General features: G+C 43.3%; 1 protein-coding gene and 1 non-coding gene across 3 annotated transcripts in view; both read right to left on the bottom strand.

The window, feature by feature from the left end:
- Nucleotides 1–2,191: 2,191 nt before the first annotated feature.
- Prdm6 (PR/SET domain 6) overlaps nucleotides 2,192–25,568 on the bottom strand; it is a 105,816-nt gene continuing 82,439 nt past the window's right edge. Inside the window, exons 6-9 of one of the 2 annotated variants that reach the window (XM_031365692.1) lie at nucleotides 18,656–18,998; nucleotides 10,206–10,382; nucleotides 5,855–6,030; nucleotides 3,024–3,127 (exon numbers count right to left, since the gene is read on the bottom strand). In XM_031365692.1, the coding sequence (XP_031221552.1) occupies nucleotides 5,883–6,030; nucleotides 10,206–10,382; nucleotides 18,656–18,998 (668 nt within the window). In that variant the 3' untranslated portion in view covers nucleotides 3,024–3,127; nucleotides 5,855–5,882. Of the gene's footprint in view, nucleotides 3,128–5,854; nucleotides 6,031–10,205; nucleotides 10,383–18,655; nucleotides 18,999–25,568 lie in introns of both variants that reach the window. The other variant, XM_031365693.1, reaches the window with a different exon arrangement.
- On the bottom strand, nucleotides 9,568–9,674 carry LOC116087953. Its single transcript, XR_004117716.1, has one exon. It is a non-coding gene; the product is annotated as a U6 spliceosomal RNA (small nuclear RNA).

Raw genomic sequence — 25,568 nt, 5'->3', positions numbered from 1 at the left:
TTTTAAAATGTGTATATTTGTTATTATTATCGTGAGCACAGAAGCAAGTACCCTGTTGTAACTGTGAAGGTCAGAGGACAACTTGGAGTCAGTTTTCTTCTTCCACCATATGGATTCAGTAAGTGCCTGTCCCCACTGTGCTCGCAGTGAAAAGAGAGTCCTCTGTCTCTCTTGACAGAGAACACTGAAGACCTGATTCCATTCTGACCACTGACGTTTGCATCTTACCGCATCTTTCTCCATACCGTTACTAGTTAGGGTTATAGTTTCCACCAACCATTTACTGAATCTCAAAGGATTATGTGCGCACTTGAAATCTTAGAAATTCCCAAGGCCTTTCAATTGAGACGTTACAAGAAGCCCCTGCTCTTCATGTATACTGACTAGAAGCTTTGAGAACCTCATGACTGCTGTACTAGCTCTGGGTGCCAAGTGGATCTGCAGGAGCAGGCCTGTCCATAGACCAATAGCCCAGGCTGCCCTGGGAGAAGCTGGATCCATGATATGAAATTCGTAAGTGCCAAAATGCCTGGAAATTTAGAGTATCCAATTTTCAATTTTTTTTTTTTAAGCAGAAAATATTTTCTGACCAAATTCAGTTGGAGATGCATGAAAAAAAAAATCCATAATAACAAAAGTGGTAACGAGCTCAGTGGAGAATCCTAAAGGAGTGTTTTGGTCCAGCTCACTGCCACAGGCAGTGGGAGCCGGGGACCAGCTGGCAAAGCTGTCAGAGCAGTAGAGAGCTTTGTTCTGGAAGGTTCCCCAATGCCAGACCTCCAGGGAGGAGCTCCCATCAAAACCTGGTGTGTTGCCTGATGTGGAATGGGGAAATGAGGCAAGTGGCTAAGCTGATTTTTCTCACTGCGGAAAAAAAGAGAGAGAGAGAGAGAGAGAGAAGCATACAGATGAGCATCATCATATTCAGAAAGCTCAGCCAAATATTTCACCTTGGATACACGAGCACTCGCTCCTTTTGGAGCGGATCTGTCACTTTCTCAAAGGTGAGATGGGTCTATATCCTGCCCGTGGTTCTTACTTTTCCTAGTAACACACACTGCCAAACGCCTCCCTCACAGGAGGGAACTGTGAAACCAGAAGGCACTCCCGCACACCAAAGAGAACATTTGAGCCATGACAGAGAGGCGACAAAAACTGGGAGAAGATTCCCGATGAATGATGTGAACTAGAAAAGGGAGGTCAAAATTAACCAAGTTTATCTTTGTGGCCACAAGCCTAGCCACAACCTGTAACTCCAGTGCCGGGCAATCGGATGCCCTCTTCTGGCTTCTGCAGGTACTGCATGCACAGGGTGCACAGACATCCATGCAGAAAAATACACATAAAATAAAATAAATAAAAGTCTTTTTAAAAGGAGAGAAAAGAGAGCTTTCTGGAGGACCAAATATATTATATTAAATTGAACCATGTTATTTCTTTCTGAAATTAGTTTTCTCTCTCTCTTTCTCTCTCTCTCTCTCTCTCTCTCTCTCTGTGTGTGTGTGTGAGTGTGTGTGTGTGTGTGTGTGTGTGTGTGTGTGTGTTCAGGAAGACAATGAGCAAGCTCAAAAAACAAGGCACCCCCTTCAAAGGTTGTGCTGAGCCACCAGATGACCAAGAAACCAAGAAATGTCACAGAATAAAGCACTCGCTTGGGCTGTTTGTGGAGACAGACTCAGGCTCCAAGTCTCTTCTAGGAGCTAATAGACCAAAATCCATATTCACCATCACGGGTTCCCAGTGCCAGGCCAGTTCCTAGACCTTGATCTAGTTATGCTGAGCATAATCACTGAACTACCACGAGGCCAATGAAAGTTAAACTCTATGCCAAGTACTCCATGAACATCCCAAGCGCATACACGGTTCTTTTTCTTTTGACTAATCAATCTTGAGAGAGGAAAAGATGATCTCTATTGATAACAGAAGTTACTCCTGGCAGTATGAGCCAACCCATCCTTTGGTAGGCTACCTTCTCACATGTTTTCCTGTCTGGCTCATTCTCCTCCCTATTTCTTTGGCAATAACTCTGCCACACTTAGCGGGGAGTGAAGGAGCCTCCAGGGCTTCCCTGTGTGAGGAAGCGGCCATTGCCCAAACTGAATCTGCCAGTGGGCCCGCACTTGATGACTCACATATCCATCCCTTGCCCAGAAACGACGACAGCACAATCACTCGAGGCCTAACACCTCAGCTTCAGCCTCAGACCAAAGAACTTTATTTCTGTTTTCATTTTTCTTAAGCTAAAATGTTATTGAAACCAACATTTTTCTCAACTAGCTGCTTCGGAACAATATATTGTATTATGAAGCTCCATACACTTTAAATGTGTTTGAAATCCGGACAGGACAAAGCAAGTCCTCCACGTTCATCCTTTGAGTTTGCGTCTGAAACCATTTTTTTTTTTTCCTTTTCCAGCATCAGTTCCAGGCTGTGGGGTGGGAGGAGCCACAAGAAAGTGCATCAGGAGTGAAACTGTGAACAGGGCTGCCTCTGAGGCTGCAGGCGCCGCTTTAGCCAGGTTCTTGCTTGGGCCTCAGCCTTCCTTGCTGGGGTAACCAACATCGGGCAAGCTAGGCCTACACAGGAGGAAGGCCACAGAACGGGTCCCCTTGAAACATGCTACTAGAAAAAAAGGTGCGACGAGAACCAAGTCCCTGTGCGTTCTTTCTCACAACTGTGGGCAGAGGAATCCTCCCTTTGGTATTAAATAACAGTTTTTAAAAAGCTTTTTAGAAATAAAGCAAACACATGGTTGGGACTGGAAACTCTAGCCATCCCAGGTGAGCTGTCCACGGAAATCTGTCTCATCCCTAGTCATAAATAAATAATCTCTTGCCTGGTCTGACTTCCACGCCAGGATCAATATCTCTTAACATCTTACTTATTTTATTACTGCTTTTGGTTTTCTGGGACTGATTGAAAGTTGTTCAGAGGAAATCTTTGGTTTTGCTTAAGTGTCCGTGACATTTAATCATGACTTTCCTTGCGGTTTAATTCCGGCCAGTCAATCAGTTAATCCACTTCGATTGATTCCGGGCTCTCGGTTATCGGCTTGCACTCATTGGGCATGCGCTGGTGTCGACTCAGCTGCGTGGCCTGGGTGAAGCTCCTCTCGCACCTCTCGCACCTGGTGGAGGCAAGAGAGAAAATTGAGACCAGGGTGCGGGGCCATCGGGGTGATAGGCTTCCTCTCATCCCGACTAATCAGAACAGACACTCCAAAGCGGCTTCAGATTTTACTGGCTCAAGAGGTTTAATTGGTGGCTCCTTCCAAGGCCTGGATGCCTGGGATGGGACAAAGACCGTCTGATGTGGAACAGAGGGACCTGTCAATAGGCCGGGGGGAAGGTGATTTCTCCAGAGAGCCCTGTCCTGCTGCAGCTCTGATCACTGTCAGTTCAAATAGATAAAGAACAAAAAGAGATTTTTAGGAGTGAGCCATCAAAGCAGCAGCTTGTCTGCAGTTTTCTGCTCCGTAACCCCACAGAGAAATTGATGACAAATAGAATTTCACCTGCTGCTAATTTAAAACCCTGATTCTACTGCCCTCAGCAACAACAGCCAGGAAGCTAATCATCATCGCAAAATTTGGAAACTCGTGGAAGCAATGCCTTCGTTTTCAGGGATGGGGTAGGAGATGAAGGTAGGGTAGGCGTGGAAGTGGGGCGAAGGGCTGGGGTGGGAGAATTAGGTATAGGTGTCTGATTTTTTTTTTGCTAATGCTAATTACAATGTCACAGCAAATTTAGGGTTCAAATAAATAATTTCTAAGACTAGAGTTTGATTTGGTGAAAATAGGATGACTCAGAAAAACTGGGAATTGGCATGCTGCAGTGGTTGAAAGGGTTCAGCCCTACAGGATGTACAGTATATAGTATACATGTGGGCCCAGGTATCTGAAATGAGAAAGCAGGCATTGTTCTTCAAATGTCTGGGTTATAGTCTTTGCTAAAAAGACTAATCCAGAGAACCTGGGCCAATTCCTGTCTTCCACAAAACCCACACTCTAGCATCCTAGTTACTTAATCTACTAAAAATACAACACACACACACACACACACACACACACACATACACACTTACAAAATCTTGTTTCTGTGTTTCTGTCATTGCCATACTTAACTCTGTATACACACACACACACACCACGGCAGCAACCTGGATTAGACAGTGACTCCCCCATCACAACCTTACTCATCTGGGCTACCTCAAGCAAGATCAGACTGGACAGCCACACTGGCAATCTCCCTTTTCTATTACTTCCTTAAACCTTTGAAGGAAAGGGCACTCCAGAGGAGCTACAGCGACCTACTTCTAAACCCACCGGTTCTCAGGACCCTACACTGTTGGAGCATGGGCACCAGCAACCTGGAGAGAGCCAACTGTCCTGCCACAGACGGGGAAGCCACACATCTGCAGAGCATTCCTGTTTCTCTCTTCTGTAGTAAATCGTGTACAGAATTAGCTAGAGAAATAGAGCACATCCACCCAGCTCTGAGATTCTTAAATGCCTGGGATTACTGGGAGGCTAGAGTTTGGCTCCATGTTTTAAAGCAGCGGTTCTCAACCTTCCTAATGCTGTGATCCTTTAATATGGTTCCTCATGTTGTGGTGACTGACCTCCAACCATAAAATTATTTTCGTTGCTACTACATAATATAGTACAATTTTATATTCATATCTGTAACTCTGCTACTGTTAAGGATCATGATGTCAATGGTTTTTCTGGAGATAAGAGTTTGCCAAAGGGTCGCAACCCACAGGTTGAGAACCTCTGCTTTAAAGTTTCCAGGCTCCTGTGCCAGCTGACTGTGTCAGGATGAAGAAGTTGCGTTTCTTTGATTGTCTTTCAGGGAATATTTTCAGCAGCCTGCCCCACTGTTAAAAACTGCACGGTGATCTTGACAAATGTATAATGTCAGCTTTAATGTATCAGACCTATCAGCTCAATGAAAATAACTCAGAAGTATTGATCACCTAATGATTTTTGGTGTATTCATTAACGTCCACGGGCAGCTCATCCCCTCTCCAGAGCTCCAGGAGTGCTGAGGACACGCTGGCGAACTGCTGATTGTTTATTAGAAAACTGATTAGTTACTGGATTAGTGTGTTAAAATATACTACCTTTCACTGCTTGACAAACTTTCAAATTATTATATTTCTTTTTTTTTTAATTTTGAAGCTGTGGGATCAATTTCAAGGAGAGCAAAAATGGTTTGAACAATTGTGAGAGATGACAATTTGCCTGGCTGAGCCTTCACCCTGCTCATCCTGTATATTAAAATGTGAAGAATTCATGCACGAGAAACCTGGTGCTTTATATAAGGCTGAAGTCTGTATCTCTGTGCGGTACTCAAATGTCCATGCAGGATGAGGACAACAAGAGGAGAGTCGCATTCTTCTCCAGGGTTTGCTTAAATGTCTCAGTGAGATTTCTGGGCATATAGCAATCTGTTATAAGCATCAAAAAAACCTCTCCCAATCTCTAGGGTTCGAGAGAAGACCACTCCTTTGCAGACAGAGATCGTGTCTAGTCACCAAACAGAAGAAAATAACATGCATATGTGGAGAAATTATTTGAATTTAGAGAGCCTACCCTGGGGAATTCCCTCTCCTTGGAAAATATGGATTATTAGACATAATATCTAGGTGGTTTGGGAATAAGGATTTATATATTATATATTTATATATATTTGGGGAATTAAAGGCATATAACTATAAGAATATATTTTTTGAAAAGTAAGGCTGAGGTTTCAGTTTTAGATTCATTGTCCTAAACTCTAGATGAGAAATCTCTGTAAGTTATTTTCACAGCTTCACGGAACTCATTCGAAAGACCTACTCCATCAAGTACCTTGGTTCTGGGAGGTCAGAGGAGGACTTCAGCTGAGCTGCCATTTAACCCTGAATTGCAATCTTGTGCCTTCCCTTGGCACGGGCACTGATGTCACAGCCTTGAAGGGAACATCACGGACACATACATGTGGAAAGTCTTCCAAACGCTTCAGCAAACAGAAAGTCCCCAACTTCCTACAGGTATGAGAGTCTGAATTAGCCTTGATTTCCCTTTGCCGTTTGACAGCCTTCTTTTGTAACTGTGGCAGTTGATTGGACCATCTGAATTGAAACATTACAAGGTGATGTAAAGTTCTAGTACCCAGGAAACCTGCGGGAATCTCTCTGTACATCTGCTGTGTGCCATAAAAATACTTGAACTGGACTGAACTGCCCAGGACTTTGTATATGGAAAGTGCATAATTTTTATGTTTAGAGTTGGTTTGATTTTTGTCTATGTCTTGCTTAAATAGTGGATGTACTTTAGAATTCTCTATTGTTTTGTTTTGTTTTGTTTTCCTGAGATCTCATTACGGGTGGTTGTGAGCCACCATGTGCTTGCTGGAATTTTTAAACGCAGGACCTTTGGAAGAGCAGTTGGTGCTCTTACCCGCTGAGCCATCTCACCAGCCCCCGTTTATTTCCTGAGAAAAACTCCCTTTAACTGAGGCAAAAAACATCATGGTGAGTATTTTTTCCTTGCTTCTAAAAACAGTGGAGTCTCCTAGGGCAAGTCCTGGCCTGATTGTGCAGCTTCCCAGGTCAAATACATCCTCTACTCCAAACCTTGGGAGAGCTCATTTAGCAAAGAGTGGGAGAAATGAGTCCCCATTAAGAGCCCTCCAACATCTCCACCAACTCTCTTTCTTGCAGTACCATGCCTAACCATTGCTGTATGTGAAATGATCTTTTGTTCCTTGTGTCCTAAGACTTCCATCTCACATAGCAAACTAAAAGCTAAAGTCTTTGATCCAGTCCTTTGTTTGTTTTCTTATTGGGGGGGGCTTTAACTTAGAAATTTCAAGCCTTCAGCCTAAGTTAGCTCTTGGCAGGCTCAGGGTCTACCTAGAATTTAGGACCAGGTAATCAAATGTGAGGCAAAGCCTGCAGGAATCCTAGCTCTACACTACCACTTGCCTGCCCCCCCTTGGGAGGCCAGCAGGTTCCATATCCCTCCAGCTAAGTACTGAGTGGCAGAGCTAAGTCCAATGAACGACTTTTCCTGACCAGCAGACTTGGTCTCTGCTCATCCTGGAGATGCTGAGAGGACCTCCTGGATCAAGGAGACAAGTTGGGGATGAAGCCACTGGGTCATCTATGTAGAAGTTGTCTTGGGCTTAGAGTTTAGGTTTGTGCCTCTTTACAAGATTCTTTTCAGCCTCTACAACATTGTTTAAGCCAATGCCCATTAGTTGAAGTAGTAAAATTAACTGTGGTGGTGAAACCATTTTTATTGACTAATCTGCAACAAAAAGGTTTTTTTTTAATGTTTGTTTTATAAGCTTGTAAAAGAATATCTTCATAATATTTACAAACGTCCATGGGTTGGATATCCATGGGCTGGGTTAGAAGATTCTCAAACTCCTTTTGCAATAGAACAACCCTGATAGATCTTGTATACACTAAAGGATTTAGCTTTCCATTTCCTAGAAGATGTTTAAATCTTGCACTTTCAAAGTAAAGAATGCACTCAGCTCTCCTCTGGGCATATATATAATTTGATCATTTTAAATGCCCAAAATACGATAACATATGGCTATTTTGCCAAAAGCAAGAAGAAACTAGACTAAAACAGCCAGATAGAATGTTATCCAACAACCTGGCTGCCTCCTGATCTTTTTTTGTTCAGTTGTTATTCCCAGATTGAAAGCAGGCATGAACAAAAGAGCAATACTGTCGGAAAGGAGGGGAAAGACAATTACTAAAGCACTTCGAATATTACTCTGATGAATTAAAATTAAGTTAAGATGGCAACTCTATTGGAAACATGACAAAAACAGGATGTTAAAGAAAAAAATTGAGTGGAGTCAACGAGGTTACACATAAGTAACACCTTAACATTAATAGAAATCTATTTCCCATCCTGACCCTCAAACCACTTCAATTAATTACTAAAATCTATTTACACTGCAACGAGATAAAAATCAATATGATTTCTGTCACTGAATCCATGTGGCTACCCTCTCTAATGTAAGGAACCAATGAGGTTGGCCCTCGGTCCTCCCAAATTCTCTCAAAGTGGCACAGTTACCTCCTGCCTCCAGAACAGCTGCAAAGCCAGAATCTGTGAGCCCTTGAGAACTGGGCCTGATGACAACATCCATCAGGCAGCCCCCAAACACCCAAGGCAGGGAATTGTTAAGATAGGGACAAGCCAACTGGCCCCTCTCTGAATTAGAGAAATGTGGCCTCTTTGGGCTATGGCATCCTCCAGGGATAGAGGTTGGTTGGTATGTTTGAATTTTTTTTTTTAGGCACCATTCTGTCCCTCTTAGCCAGAAGTCTTTATGTAGTAAGCAAGTACACAGATAAAAATCATCAGTGATTTTTACTATTACTATAACAAATTAATCCATTAAAGGAACACAGGTGACAAGGATGGGGTGACTGGGAAGATAGCTCAGCAGGTAAAGGCGCTTGTCACCCAGCTTGACAGCTGGAGTTTGATCCTCAGGACCACATAGTAGAATAGAAGCTCCCACAAGTTGTCTTCTGATCTCTACACATACACCATGACACATATATGCCCTCATATGTGCAGACACACACCAAAACAATTAACCAATATTTTTTTAAAAGGGTGATAGAGAGAGGGAAAAGACAACAGGCTTTTATGAGGCCCTCCCTTGGTTGACAGGCCCGTGAGGCAGGCAGGTCCTTGTGACAGTCCCAGCAGTACATTGTTACCATGAGCTGTACCTGGCTTCAAGATGAGCCCAGAATGAGAGACTTCTTGGCTAAGACCAGGCAAGTTTAGTCTCCTACTGCCAGAATCACTTCCTGTCCTGGACGAGCTTGTCCTACAGAAGGTAAATAAGGCTGGCCGGCTGCGTTTTTAAATTTTCTTTCACAAGTAGAGAAAGCAAGTGCAGGAAACGAGTGGAAATGTAACTGCACTAAGAGAAAAGAGTGCATCGGTCTAACCTATTCTGAGGCCACCAGGCTAATGTGTGGTTTGAAGTCCAGGAACTAGCCTCTTCTCCCTTCTATGCCTGGCAATCTCCTGATGATCCCTTATACACACGTTAAACATTGTACCTCACACAGATCTGATGACTGCATTTCTCTGATACTCCTCAACACTGTATAGATACATCTTGTTGTACTTTTCATCCCATTATAATTTGATTGATTGATTGATTGATTGATTGGGCTTCCCCTTAGAGTGTGAGGTCTTCAAAGTAAAGATGGAAAGGAAAGGGGAAGACTCTCATACACTTTTGTACCCTTTGTGCCTAGCAGGATGACCAATGGAAAAGTAGGCATTTATTTTGATTGGATGGATGGATGGATAGATGGATGGATGGATGGATGGATGGATGGGTGGGTGGGTGGGTGGGTGGGCCATTTTGCATAGTTCAAATGTCTGCTGCTTTGATGAATGGGTTATATGTTGAAACACGACCTTGTTCAAATGCCCTTACCCACATTCTCTGAATACTAAAAAACTTCAATATACCCTTTGTTTTTGTTGTGATTTTCATCAACATGATGATTTTTTTTTCTTTTTAGAAAAATATGGAACGCTTCACGAATTTGCATGTCATCCTTGCGCAGGGGTCATGCTAATCTTCTCTGTATCGTTCCAATTTTAGTATATGTGCTGCCGAAGTGAGCACCAACATGATGATTTTAAGCACCAAAGTTTATGCTAAGGAGCCACAAGTTGTCCGTTATAACAGGTTCACCCTCTATTAAATGACAAGAAACCATCATTAGATTCCCCAAGGGTTCACATTCTCCATGAGGATTACTCAAGCATCCTAAACTATGACCATTTTCCTCATGGTTATGGGAGCCTGCTGATGGCCATGAGCTCTCTAAATCGAAATCAGATGCATAGACCCACAGGAACTGGAAAGACTACTAAAGTTAGTTACTCGTGCCTTCTTACTTTACTGATGAGGAAACAGGCCCCAGAGGTGATCTCATGTCTGAAATTGCAAACCTTGAGCCAGGACCAGTGTAGCTTTCCTTACTTCATTTTCAAATGTCAGCTGAGAAACCCAGGAAAACCTCTTATAGCACAGACACTGCCATGACAAGCACCCTTCCCTACCAGCTGGGCTGAGTTGATCGAGTGAGTGTCTGGCAGCTTCCAAGAAAGATAAGAAGGAAAAAAAAAAGGTAGACAACTGGACAGTACTTACTTGAAAGGCTTTTCTCCAGTGTGAGTCCGGATGTGGTTGTTGAGGGTGGTGGCCCCAGCAAAGGCACGGCCACAGTAGCCACACTTGAAAGGCCGGTCACTGGAGTGAGTGACTACGTGGTTCCTCAGTTCTGATGGCTGGGAAAAGGACTGCGAGCAGTGGCCACACTGGTAGGGTCTGAAACAAATAGAGAGTAACTGGTCATGGCTTCCTAAGTCACACAGCACTGTGAGGAAAGAGGCTGTGACTCTGGTGACATTCAATCCTCTTTAAAGACAGGCTCAGGGCAAGGGCTGCTGAGCTCTGTAACTTGTTGTCACAGGAACAGAATTCCAAGAGCTGCTGAGACACAGCAACTCATAGGCAAGCATTGCCTTCCTGTATCAATGATGCTGTTTCAAGAGCAGCTATTTGATGGTCTTGATCTCCTCACCGGTAAATACTGGCGTATTTCTGTAAGCTTTACAGACGTAAGCATGGGATTCATTAAGCCAAAGAGTACAAAAGAAAATACATAATTGTCTTTTATGGCTCCCTAGTACCCTTTACTTTTCAAAGTGCTTCAAAATCAATTATCTACTTTAATTTTTACAGTAATCCTCTGAATGGGACAGGGGAAGCAGTTGCTATTATCACGGTTTTGGCACAGACAACTGAGGACAAAATGTCCTCAAAGGATATAAGCCATTGATGCCAAGGTCATCATAGGGTGTTTGAACCTTATTCCAAGTGTCAGGGAAATAAGTGGGCAAGAGGCCAAGTTGGATGCACACTTTAATAAATATTAAACTGCCTTAGGGTCTACCCAAGATGAACCCAGACCTGTACCAGATGTGTCTCCTTAAAAAAGAAATCCTGACTTCTCACCCACCCTACATATTTATCTACTGAGTCATTGCTTTCTTCTTCTTCTTCCTCTTCCTCTTCCTCTTCCTCTTCCTCTTCTTCTTCCTCTTCCTCTTCCTCTTCTTCTTCTTCTTCTTCTTCTGCAACATGCATGTTGAATGACTGCATATATGTATGTGCACATGTGCACCTACTGACAGAGAGGGTGTTAGATCTCTTGGCACTGGAATTACAGATGGTTGTAAGCTGCCATGTGGGCTCTGGGAGCCAAACCCAGGTCCTCTGCAAAAACAGCAAGTGCTCTTAACCACTGAGTCACCCCTCCCGCTCCCTGAGTCTTGTTCTTAAATCTCACCTCTCCGCTGAATCCGGTTGCAAGGAATGATTTATGGCAGCAAGAAATGACAAATGTCACTGTGCTTGCAGGGAGGTGGCTGTGATGCAAATGCCAGTGGGAGGAAGTTGTGACAAATACCTGATAATTAGCAAGATTATCAGAGCACACTCTTCCCAGCTCACAGAGAAGTAAATCAATTTCGAGTTTTCATAAAATAGATTAAAATTCTGTCTTCTCTCTAGAAGTTATTCTGCTTACTCAAGCAGAATCCAGTGAGTGAGAGGAAACCGGAGAACTTGTCCCTATTCAAGGCTATTTCAAATCATCCCTTGATAGGCCTCTAATTTGTTTATCAAAAATTTTTGTTCAGGAAATTAATAACCTGCCTTGAAGGGTCCTCACTGCACTCACTGAGTGCTGGTTTGCAGCCCAGACATTGGCTGAATTTAGAAAGCCAATGGTGAAGCAGACTTAATTGCTCTCTACTCTACCTTTAACAAATACGGAAGCGCCAATGACCAGACACCAAACTGAAGGGCTGAGAGACAATGGTGACCAAGCATGTACAACTGTTCAATTAAGTGCAAAATAAAGTGTACCCTCTCATTTGTCAACTGAAGTGCTTAATTGCGGCTACTTGCCTCACTGAACACAAATACTATTATTTTACTAGGCTTCAGCACACTGAGCACTGATTGTAGAATTTTTTAGCTTGATTAATAGTCCAGCATTGGTCAATAACTCAATACTATACAATTTTAATTACTTACATTTAGAAATCTATCTAACTGCTCTCAAACAGGTTTCAAAGAAATACATAAGAGTCCTTGGAAAGGAGTTTATCAATCTTGACAAATTACACATGCATTTTATTATAATTATAAAATAACGCTTTGAAAGCCATTAAAATTGCCTACCGAGGAAAATACCCTCCTGGCAAATCTATTCTTGGCAGTAAATGTTGACCTTAAAAAGAGTTCTCAGAAAATAGTTCTCTGGGGATGAAATTTTTTACATGCTATTGGGTATCATAAACAAAATAATGTATTAATATATGCTATATTCACTGACAATTGATTTTTCTAATAGTGAAGGGACCATTAACATTTATTAGCCTCTGGTTATCTATTTTTAATAGCTATCACTATAAACAATAAGCCACTAAATAAAACCAATTAATCTTTTCCCTTTTTTTTCTAACTCTTCTGTCAAAAGTTGGGGTGATTTATTTCCTGCAGTCAGAAGTCAATCCATCCTTTCTATGCTGATAGTGACAGTGGCAAAGATTCACAGAAAAGATGTGAAAGGCTGATGTAGAATTCTGTCATCAAGGGAAAAGGGGTAAAACCTTTGAGCATCATTTCTGCCTAGGACTTGCTAGGGATTCGGTGGAACAGGCTTTCAAAGTTGTCACTTAATGTGTGTGTGTGTGCATGCGCATGTGCATGCATGCATTTGTGCATGTGTGCGTGAGCATGAGTACCTATGGCTGCCATCAAATACCCTGGAGCTGGAGTTACAGCCAGTTGTGAACTATCTCATATGGGTGCTGGGAACCAAACTTGGGGACCTGTGGAAGAACAAGGCCTCTCAACCACTCAGCCGTTTCACCAGCTGCTATGGGGCAGTTTTTAAAACTATGTTTTAAAATACAGCTTGGCAAAACAGAAGTGCCTGGAACAGGAGAGGTGTGTCTACCTCAGCCTCTGGTTCTAGTCAGCTATGGGATGTGGGTAGGTCACTCAGCTTCCCTGAACTCTGTTTTTGCATATCATACCTTTCTTCTGCTTTGGGGAAAGTAGCTAATGTCCCCCAAAGAGGCTTGTCCGTCATAGCATATCCAGTATGATGCCACCTTGTATGATGGTCACAGCTAGCTCCCCACCATGAAGCACTTTCACTCTCTTTCCCTGTCCCTGGGCCCAACCCCCTGCCCCCATATACTCTAAAAGATGGACAATCTTAGTGCTTTGATCAAAACTTGAGAGCATCGAATAACAAGAAAATCCTGTATCAGGATATAGGTGCAAACCTTGCGTTAGTCAATTTCACAAAGCCAAATTATAGCCTTTCATTTGTAGGTACCGTACAGTGATTTCAGAGCATTTACTGACATTCATCTTGGCAGAGCTTGGTTCTTTTAATATGAGGATCTGGAGCTTAAGTAAGTTCTTGTTACTGTATCAGTCTCTCTCAGTGTAGAGATGTATGGAAAAAACGTCTTGTGCTTAGGCTACACAGCAAGATCTTGTCTCAAATAATAACAAACAATACCAAACACATAGGAGTGGCGGCCTGCACCTTCACTTGAGAGACAGAGGCAGCCACATCTCTGTGAATTCTGAGCCCATCTCTTCTGCACGGTAAGTTCTAGGATATCCAATGGGGGCTGGGAGGGGGGAGATCTACAAAAGTGTATACTTAGTAGATGGTGTTTTTTTAAGCTTTATGTTCTTCTATTTTCAGAGTTTCCTTTTTTTACATGAGTAAAAGAAGCCACGTCTGGCATTACAGGCCCACAACTTTTGGGAGACTGATATAGATTTTAAATTCAAGATCTGCCTGTGCCACAGAGCAAACTGACCAGCCTGGTTAACTTAGTGAGAGATACTGTCTTTAAAAACAAAAAACAAACAAACAAAGACAAACAAAACTAAAAACAGTTACAGGTTTGTTTGGTTGTTTTTAACTGTAACTGGAGTTACTGTCACTTGTGAACTATCCAGCATGGGTATGGATGCTGGGAACCAAATCTGGAGTCCCCTCGAAGACTGAGTACTCCGAACCACTGAGCCATTTCCCCGGACACTACGGCTGAGGATATCAGTCAGTGGCAGGGTGCGCCTTTAGCATGAGTGAGACCTTGTTCTTTCCCCCAGCGATCTGATTGTAGTCAAAGATTTGAATGCAGGTTTAGGAATATATTAAAGACAGAAATGAGTAGGAGGGATGCTTAGAACGTATCTTGCAGAATTACAATTTCTTTTGGGACAGCTAGCCACAGGAGTTTAGCGTAGAGGTGCGTGTTTCTAGAGCACATCCTATCTCTCAAATAACAACAGGGATTTTGGAACATTGCCAACATCTCGCTTACATTTTTGGAGGGGGTGGCTGTGTATATGCGTGTACATGTGCTGTTGTTCCTCAGGACCCATCCATCTTCTTTGAGACAGCCTTGTCACTGTAACCAAGACTCACTGACTAGATGAGGCTGGCTGGTCCATGGGTTCCAAGGATCCTTTGGTCTTTGCTTCTCCAACACTAAAATGTTGGTGTGTGCCACCATGCCACGGGTGCTAATGAGGGAACTCAGGTCCTTGTATTTGTATGTCAAGCATTACTACCCAAACCCCAGTGTCCCCTTTAATTTTCCAAAGTCTGGCAAGAAGGGAAGGTTAAAGTGATCAAAACTTTTGAATAGGATCTATCTTAACTCTAAAATTGCATCTGTTTGACGTGACACGCCAGAAAAACACACATAGAGAGACATCCATGGGTGTCGCGCTCCACCCCGGGGACCAGCATCTTACATCATTGCAATTGGGAAGCATCTTTCAAGAGCACTTGGTTCTCTTAAGGTATCATGCACATACAGCCTCTCATCATTTTCAAAGCAAACCCAAGGGCATAGCATCTCACCGTGCACAGCTCTGTGGGGCTGGGTGGGTGATTGGGATCTAAAGCAGGAACATCAACAGTGGAGACTGTCTAAAGCTGCACGGCCTGATAGCCACCCCACCCCCCCTACCTCCCCACCCCCACGCCCCCAGCTACAAAGAGCAGCCGAGCATTTGAAGATCCACTAGTGTAACTGAGAAACTGAAGCGTTCCTTTGCTTGATTTACAGTAACCTAGAGTGAAGTAGCTTCACATGGCTAGTTCCAACACAGGAAAACCCAAGCTTTGTGAAAAAACAAAAACAAAACTGTAAAGCGCTACGTACGTACACATTTACAAAGTTTAACTACAAAGCAGACAAGAGCGAGGGTGGATTTATTTAACACAAATCATCACTGGTAGATTTTTTTTTTTTTAAGCAGAAAGAAAGCAGTGAGACCATTCTGTTCGTCTCCTGACATTCTCTGTCACTGGTAGCTCTTCTGCCAAAGATTACGCCAGTGAAATGTGCAATTCATTTGCTCTGAGTCTGTAATTGGTTTGGTGTACATAAGAAAAAGCTGAAACATTTAATAAAATTAAGTGTGGCTTGGTTCAAAATTATTAATTGTCCTTTGATTTTCCTTTTATAGCATGGAAGCCTCCAGGATAAAAGTTGTTCACTTGGGACTATGCCCTCTCCTTGGTCCATGACAGGTAGACCAAGCACAAATCTTGCAAGACTTCAGGGAGGGGGGAAGGGTCCTACTTAAGTCACTTCCAGCTGTGTGGACAAAGAGATTACCTCTGGGTAAGAAGTTGGGAAAGTGTTAGAAGTGTTCAACCCAAGAGTCCACAGAACACTGTAAAGGAAAAAGAAGATGGCCTTTGCATTTTCTTGGCTAGGGGCAGAGAATGCAAGAACAAGACACCTTTAAGACACTACAATAGTGACTTCTAGGCTCCTCCCACCAGACAGAGCCTTTGAGCCACCATGTGGTTGCTGGGAATTGAACTTGGGACCTCTGGAAGAGCAGGCGGTACTTCTAACCTCTGAGCCATCTCTCTAGCCTCAGACAGAATCCTTGAAACTCATTTTCCCATTAGCTCTGTTCTTTCGATTATAATCAATGACACTTAAACACAATCGTGAACAGCTGATGGTGTGCCTGGGCACTAAAGGCAGACTTTCTCCCACGTGGCACAAACAAGGGGCGGGGGGGGGGGGGAAGAAGAGAGAAAGAAAAAGAAAAGTGGTATAAAATAAAGATAAATATTATAAATACATTTCCTGCGAAAATGAGAACATTCAGAAAATAATCAACTGTGATTAAAAGCTTTGCTCCCCAGTTCCTGGAGTACCCTCCCTCCGGACCCTATGGAATGTTTGTGTAGCGAAAATCCAGAAGAGAAAGGAGATATCTACCTGCATGTCCCAGCCAAAGTGTTCTGGCTCAGGCTTTAAGTTTATATAGAAATGCAAATGCTTACAAACTCTGCAAGCAGAATCCTGATTGGTCTACATTCCAACGTCTTCTTTTTGGATCACCCAGAGAAGAGTTGGTAGGCTGAGAAAAGGAAGAAGGTCTGAGGAAGGTCTGAGGAAGGTCTGTTGGCTTATTATCAACAGAACGAGAGGGAGAGAGGGAGAAAGGGAGAGAGAGGGAGAGAGGGAGAGAGAGAGAGGAAGGGAGAGAGGGACAGAAAGACAGAGAGACAGAGGGGTTTAAAAATAATTTAAAGCACACAGGGGAATCTGCATAGGTTATCTGCAAATTCCACACCATTTTATGTAAGGAATTTGAGCGTGGATTTTTTTTTATATTTGTAGGGGTGCTACAAAGATTTACCAATCACATGAAATTTGCCTACAATCGTCATTAACCTGAACAATCTCCCTTGGGAGGGGGTATTTTGTTCATACAAACTAATTGTTTAGATTCGATGTATTAAATTGTGGTGCTGTATGTATTTTACAGGACAAGCTTTAAAGAGACTTAAACCATGACAGGCAATTTTCTGGGTGTAACTTGGGTCAGACGAAGCAGGCTGTTTAAGTGTTCGCTAACCATAAAAAAATCTTCATTGCCTTTGCGATACTGAACATGAAATCAGATGACACTCAAAGACCCAGAAACTGTGACCTACTTTAATTTTACTGTGCATGACTAGTTACTATGACTACAATTTGCAAATAACACACCCATATATCTGAACTCAGTTTTTGTAAGAAGATTTTAAATGTGTCTTCAAATGATGTGTAAGCTGAGAAAGACAACATCATGGGGCTATATATATATACATGGTCTGCAAACTTGTAAGAAAAGCCTTTCTGCAGGGAAAAAAAATTCCGTTCCAACTTTTATATTTCACCTCCATAACACAAGTCTATGGTTACACACCTAGACACAGCTGCCTTAGCCCTAAATGAAATGTTTCCATATTGATTAGTTACAGTAATGCTTGAGGCTAAGCCAGCAGTTTCTAAAAGGACACAAATAAAATGTGTGTAGATGCAGATATGCATAAATATCCCGAAACTGAGATTGAATGTCTCCACCCCTCCTACCACACCTCTTTCCTTGTCCTTTCTGTGGATTTCCTAAGTGTGCTGCTGTATGCTTCAGAGCTGAGAGGAGAGAGCTGAGTGTATTATGAGGCAAAGAATCTTATGTCTTACTTCATTAAGGTGAATCAGTGGCAACATTAAGAAAACAATTCAGGAATCCTGCTTCTAAATGTCTAATCCTAGCTCCAAAAAACAAAATTTTTTGACTTTTATATTTAATTTTCCCCCCTAGGCTTTTTTTTTTTTTTTTTTTTTTTTTTTTTTTTTTTTTGGATATTTTGGTTTTAATCAAGTTCTCATAGGACATGAAGGAGAGATAAAACACAAGGAGCCTTCTTATTGAATTAATTTGAGCTTTGTCTTTTGCGCTCCCAGCTCTCAAGACTGTCAAATAAACCAGTTTTGATTCATAAATAATAGTTCCATTATATCTACTGGGCCACTCGTCAGAGTACCTGAAATTTTAATTCACTTGTTCAGCTAAATTTCATCCTCAGTTCATGGCCATAAAATTCCGTATTGACAAACTTTCAAACCAACTTTGACTCTGAGGTATCTAGTCAACATTTTTCTTCTGTGTGGATATTAGTTTATTGAATAAGTGGCATCTGTTTTCCTCCATATCACTAGCCGAGTGGGTATTTCCTTTTGACAGGTTTGCAGGATTTATGGGTTTGCATGCTCCGAAGAAAAATAGTACTAAGCAAAAAATTCCAATTCATTACCTCTTAGTACTTAATTAAGTTCATACTCACGGCACACTGGAGGTGAACTCTGAAACGGCTGTGACAGCCTCCCGGCAGCCAACTATATTATCTTTGGAAGACAGAGGGGATTCTGATTATCCTGACCTCATTTTCCACCCCTGATATTCATAAATGTTCCTTCTCTTTTGCTCCCTTTTAAAGTTGGACGGAACTGTTTGGACAGAGAGCGAGCGTGCGCGCAGATGCCTCTCGGGCAACCACCAACCTGTCTGTGCAGCCTTCACAAACAATGGAGGGAAAGCTGATGCCTCATAGAACTCTGGCACCTTCCACCCCGCAGACAGGCAAGCACTCCGGCAGCCGGCTCTCTGGGAAGGCAAGCCCTGGGTCTCACCTGTCGGGGTTCTGCGTGCACACGTGCATCTGCAGGAGAATGCGCTGCGTGAAAGTCTTAAAGCACTGGCCGCACTTCCAGAGGTGCCAGTCGCTGAACTCCGAGTGCAGCTGGCTGGTTGAGGTCGGGCTCGCCAGGACCCTCTGATTCTTTACGTTGATTTGGTTAAATCCTGCCTCCATGGGCCCAGATTTATCCAAGAGGGAGAAATTCCTGCTGCAGGGAGTCTGTGGGAAAACCACGGAGCGCTGCTGGCCAGAGGGAGAAAGCTTGCTGCTTTTGTTGAAGGGCTGCAGGGTGTCTTGTCGGCACATGGCTTCCATTACGGTGGAAGGGACGTTCACTAGAACAGTCAGAGTTCGAGAAGGTCAGCTTCACTAGCCCTTAAATAAACACAATAACGGATACTTCAAGACATCTCTATAAACAAACAAATGTAAAATTGTGTTTTGCTGGCCCCCAAATTAGCATAATAAGATCATCTGAGGGGGAAAATCAGGCTTATCACAAGTTAATAACTCATCTAATGGCAGTTTATTAAGCAACAAGTATATGTTCAGGGTTGTGGTTTGCCCTCCCTCAACATGCATACCATTATGGCCTGAGACATAAGGTCGTTCACACTGCATGCTACTTAGAGACCTGCAGTTATGAGAGAGATAGGGGAGTGTGGGTGGGGCAGAAGTGGTGAATCCCACTGCCTTAGGTAGGAAATGCCAAGACTGGGCCTTTCCAGAACAGGACAGCTATTCACCACGGAGCTGACTGAAGAGCTAAGAGGAGGATAGATACCGGAAGACAGGAGAAGCCTGGCAGGTTAGTGAATAGCAAAAGAGATGGGCTGCCACAGCAGGTGTGAGATGCTGGCCACTTTGGGAATGGTGTTGGGGAGGGAGGGAGGGAAAAGACAAACCTCAGACCGCCTTAAATGTACATTTAGCATTATTTAAGGCCCAGGGAACATGCACAGGCTGGTTTTGAGTAGAGGAAGATAAGCCGCTCAAACTTTGGTGGGGAGGAGACGAGAGAGGCTCCTCTGACAGATGGGTAGAGGAGGAGGAGACAAGAGAGGCTCCACTGACAGATGGGTAGAAGAAGGTGCTTGAACCAGAGACTTTGAAATTAGTAAGGCCTAGGCTCCCATCTTGACTCTGGTTTTCATTGAAGACAGTGATCGTAGTCAGCTCCTTCAACCCTCTGTGCTCTGTTTCCTCTCAGGTGAAATATGGAGAGAGGTAGCCATGCTTCTAAAAGCACCAGACACCTGCATAGTGATGGGGATGGCCTGGGTTCTAACCCCGCTGTTTCCTAGCACTGTGCCTGTAGGGAAGGCTGCCACAGCCAAACCCGTGATAGAGTCCTTGGGAAACCATGAAGCTGTCCCTTCAAGGACGGAGTAATGTGTCAATGGGTTTTAGGAAAGAGGTGAATGTCCAATAGTAGTGGAGCTATGGGGGGCCTGGTCTCCTCATGCTTCAGCCTTCTGGTAGGAAGCTAAGGGGTGATATCAAAGAGTTCATCGCAGGGCCTGATAGCCACAAGCAGTCACTATTCTTTTTGTTGTAGGAAGAGACAAGACCGGAATGAGGGAGATGGTCCTTGCTGGGTGGTAAAGTGGAAGAGAAGGAAGACCTATATGATAAGGGTTTTCTTATGGGAGAAATCTAAATACTTGAAGTTTATTGTTCTTTTTAAATTTTGGGGTTTTTTGGATAGGGTATCACTCAGTAACCTAGACTGGCCTCAAACTCTGCCTTGGCCTCTCAGGTACTAGGATTTCCAGTATGAGCCACTACTCTCAGCTTCATTTTAAAATACCTTCAGTGTTAACAAAAAATTCCAAGTATTAACTGGTCATTCTGTGTGTCTAATAGTGATATATATATGTATATATATATATATATATATATATATGTATATGTACACATATACTTATACATTGGTCATTTCAAAGAGCTCAAGCTGAGTAGTGGTTTATACCTATGCACTTTGGGGGCAGAGGAAAAAGTAGAGACGATAGGTCTCTGTGAATTCTAGGCCAGTCTGATTCACATAGCAAGTTCCAGGCCAGCCAGAGAAACCCGGTGAAAGACCTTATCAAAAAATATGCAGAATTTTGAAGGTGATGATTCACAGGAAGATTGGCTATGGCAAGAAACAAAGCCATTCGTGCTATCGCTGCTTGTGTGGCTGCTGACCACCAGCTCAGAACTAAGGCAGGAAGCAACCTGGGATCTCTCTGTGCCTTATCACAACCATGGCCAAGCTCCATTCACAACATGAGCATCCTCAACTCTTAAAGACAGCAGTTGAGGTGTGGGAGCCAGGAAGCTCCGTAAGGAGGCAGGTGGATCACACATATGGGTACCCAGATGCTGGGGCATTGCCTGAGGTTCTTCTGCAGAGTCACATGATCAACATATCTAACTTAGGAAACAGACCTGTCTATAGTAACTGAAGTACCGCTCATCTCATCCCAGGGAGCAAGGACCTGGGGCATCATTCACTGGAATTTTTAAAAATCCAATGAGTCTCCCAAGTGCTTCTGAAGTGAAGGGAGGGTTGAGAATCACTGACCTAAGCTAACCTTCCTTTCTAGTGGCAAAACAGTGGCCCAGCAAGACCCAGCAACTTGCTCATCACTAGTTAAGGCTGCATTAGTTAAGGATGGACCTAGGCCGCAAGCTCTAGCTTTCTGAGTTCCGGAAGATTTCATTTTTAGTTCCTATCTATACCTCTTTGCTCAGTAGCTGTGTTTCAAAGAGAAAAAGGCCACTTGTATGGGTGGTATAGAGCTTTGTGAGTATGTCATGCACATCAAACTATACATGTTATGCACATGTGTACGCCTGTGTTCAAAGTATATATGTTCTATATTTCATAAATAAAACTCATGTGTCATTTGGTCTTCTGAGTTACAAGTTGTGTCATCAATATGAACTTTGCAGACTTTTTTAGACTTAAAAAAATCTTTCTTGGTGTTACTTCTCATGCAGACTCCATTTGTAAATTAAAATCGCATCATCAGAGGTTGGGATAGAGCCTATATGTTTGGCATCTTCAGCCCCAGTGCAGGAACTGCAAAGTATCTCCAGGCAATGGTGAGCTCTTGCCAGCCAGGGTACTCAGAAGGGACAGAGTGGGAAGACAGTAGCATGACAGGGTTTGTCAGCAAGCAGGAGAGCAGTGAACTTGGCCACGCTTTTCCATGCTTTAAATCTTTAAGGCCACACACAATCTTTATTATGGAAAGAAACAGATTCATGAGCCAATGAATTTCTGTAAGTTTAATGATCAATGCTAAATTAAAAAAAATCAAATTTGTATATCTAAAAGTTTGTATAATAATCAGAGCTATATGGGCCTGTGTGAATATAGAGTAATAAGCAGCATTTGGGTAGTACAAAAGATGACTGAGATAAGATTATTCTCCACCAATTACTTCCTTTCTTTGGACACTCTAAAACAAATATAAACGGCTTCGCAGTTGTAGATAACAACACATTCTCCATTCTGTCCTAAGTATGTTCTTCCATTATATTTATAAAATGATTCAGTCTTATCAAATAAAGCTGAGCAAATAATTTACACAGAGAGAGTAGGGATGAAAACTTCAGGAAAGCAATCATAGCTGTTTGAAATCTAGCTGTTCTGTGGAGTCCCACACACCTTCACAGAATCCTCCATGTATAGATGTTTGCCTTGAAGGCAGAACATGTCAGGAAACACGCTCCCGAATGCCAGCCTCCCTGGCTACACCCGTGAAAAACACGAACTAAATGGGAGAACGAATCAGGCAGGGAACAGGAGATAGAAACACCCAAGAGTCAACTCAGAGGAGGCCTGAGGACAGCTAAATAATACAACCAGAAACATAAATGACTTCTGCATTTGGGGACACTGACTTAGATATTCTCCTTAGTCTATGAAGACAAGAATTAAGAGAAAGGGAGTGAAATCTAAAGCCTGGAAGAATGGAGTCAAGGAAAACCATTAACTCATCACATCTGGATAGTTAAGCACTGGGGGCAGGGATTCAAGATCCAGAAAAGCAAGTCTTGCTTTACCACACCTGCAGAATATTTACTAAGCATCTACTTCATACTGACCGGTGGGCATGTGGGAGGACAGGAAACCTCTCTGTCCCACCCACTGTGACATTTAGACAGATATGAAGCTAGTATTTTTTTTTTTTACAGGCACTGGCTCAGCTTCAGTTCTTAACTTCTATTAATTGAATCATTATAACTGTAAGGCGTGGATGCCCATTGTCCAGATTTCTGCCAACTTCAGGGAGTTTGAACACGAACATATGTTCACTTTAGATGCAACAAAGTGCAGGACTGCAAGAAAGAAAGGACAGTGGGAAGTGGGCCTCTGAGCCCCGAAGGGACACATGAGCAAGTGCAGAGGGGAGGAAGAGGCAGCCAAAGGGAATAAGCACAAGCCCTTGTCCTGTGACAGGGAAAGCAAGAGCTTGTCCTGTGACAGGGAAAGAGCTGAGCACTAAAGGAACTGAAGATGTGCCAGTATGGCAAGAGGGGACAGATGGCAAGCTTCAGCTGAGGCTGGAAAGAAAGGCAGCCATGCACCTGGTGGGAGCTGGACAGGGACTGGAAGTGGGTTGTCGTACTGGCAGACCCGTGAACACATCCCACGGCCGGGAGTCTGTAGTCCGCTAAGTGCAGCTCAGCAAGGCTAACAATCTCTGGGTCTAGAGAGTCTAATTACTTTGTTTAGATTTCCTTTTGGGTTTAAGGGTGGGTCTCATTAGACAGTCCTGACTGGCCTGGAACTTGTAATCATCCTGCCTCTGCCCCCTGACTGATAGAATTAAAGACATACAATAGATATTATATAATGTGCTACATATAATATTCCACAGACACAGAATCCACATCCAGTTGAGTTCTAATGAAAACACAGGGTCTGGGAATGTAGCTCAGTGGGTAGAGTACTTGCCTAGCATAAATAAGTGCCTATGTTCAGTCCCCAACACTTCTTAAGACTAGGTGTGGTGGCTCACGTCTATAATCCCGGAGCTGGGAGGTGAATGAAGAAGGATAAGAAGTTTAAGGTCATCCTCAGCTACATAGCAAGTTTGGACAGCAGGGGCTACATGAGACCCTATCTGAAAATAAAGTAATAAGTATGTGAGCTGGAGACTATGTGTGGTTCCAAGTCATAGCATTCCATATCAAAGAGCTAGTTTGTTTTCAAAGAGATTTATTTACTTTGTGTATGTATGTACACTGTTGCTCTCTTCAGACACGCCAGAAGAGGGCATCAGATCCCATCACAGATGTTTGCTAGCCACCATGTAGTTGCTGGGAACTGAACTCAGGACCTCTGGAAGAGCAGCTAAATGCTCTTAACCGCTAAGCCATCTCTCCAGCCCAAAGAGCTGGATATTTAATAAGTGGCTCACTGTAAGACAAAAAGAGTTAGAACCAGAGCTCAAGGAGACTAGACATTTGCTTTCAGTGTAATTACCAATTCTTGCTGACCAGTGTATACCATATGCTGCTGGTGCTTGTGCAAAAAGCAGAAAGGGAGCTCTACATGGCAGTGTATACTTATAACCCTTGTCACTTGGAAAGCCGAGGCAAGAAGATCAGTAATTTAAGGCCACTAAAGGATTTCTTGGCCAGGAGATAGGGGGAACAGACAGGAGAAGGTTGTGTGGAAGACATTCGAAAACCAGAGAAAGAAAAGGAGAGTATACCTAGATGTCAGAAGAGACCAAAATATGTTTCTGGAAGCATAGTTAAGAATTTGTCAACGGCCCTCATTATCTCTTGGCAGGAGACTTGTATGCCCATAGCACTTTCTGGACTTTGATCTAGGAGTCCAAGCTATCTATTGATAAAACAAGAGGATCAACTGAAACAGTAAAATAAGCAAATATGTAAGACTTCATTCCGGCTGGGATGACACCAAAAAGGCTGCCCCATGGTGCAGCCCTGAGCGGACTCTGTAACCCTGATCAGGGTGGTGGCAGGAGAGATGAGAACACATGAGGAATGCATACAACAGGGTCTGGGTGACATGTCAAGGTTTCTACAAAGCGTGGTTGGATGGCTGGAAGTGAGCGCTCTTAAATTTGGGGGATGGGGGACAGATCATAGGAATGAATACAATGGCTTTAGTCACAATAAGCTGGGGATGAGATTCCTCTGAGGGAGGGAGGGGGAGATGCTGAGGGGACAATTGGATAGTTGAGGCTGTGGGTCACAGAAGTCTACATTGAAAATACAGATGCCCCACCCCCACCCCAAAAGAAAATACAGACCCAAGAGTACCTTGGAGACCCCTTCTTACAGTCTTTAGGCTAAGGTCAAGTGTGGAGTTCTGTGGGGAGAGGTTTACTGGGGAGTCTTTGGAGGATCACCACTGTTAGAGAGAGAGTAAAGTAGGACAGGGTAACTGAAGACTCACTGGCTCTGGGGATGGAATGTCTTCTGAGTGGTCCTTCTGCGAGGAAGCAATCAGGCCTGTAAGGCCTCCACACTGACTGATAACTGTATGCGGGCCATAGTCCAGATCAGGTGGGCTATGGTCAAGGCTGCAGTGGTTCTCCTATGGTGATGTAGGTGCTGAAGACAAACCCATCTGTGAGATGTCCACCTCTCACTGGTCCAAGAACTAGGCTAGTGAATGACGAACACAAGATGTGCCGGAGGGGCACACAATACTCCCACGAGCCAACAAAACAGCCTGTCTCTAGTCTTTCCTTCCTCCTTTGTCAATCTTCTCAGAGGATACACTCCAGTGGGTTGCTACTTTGTTAGAGATGAAAAGGTATCCCTGTGGGCATTTCTTTTCTGCTGGCTCTAGAATTCTACAGGTTTCTCAACTTCTGGGGTAATAGAAGGGGGAGAGAGGGAGAGGGAGAGGGGAGGTGGGAAGGGAA

This window comes from Mastomys coucha, unplaced genomic scaffold (genome assembly GCF_008632895.1).
Source record: "Mastomys coucha isolate ucsf_1 unplaced genomic scaffold, UCSF_Mcou_1 pScaffold13, whole genome shotgun sequence".
Lineage (NCBI taxonomy): Eukaryota > Metazoa > Chordata > Mammalia > Rodentia > Muridae > Mastomys > Mastomys coucha.
Note: the sequence above shows the minus strand (reverse complement) of the source record. Positions and strands in the feature narration are given on the sequence as shown.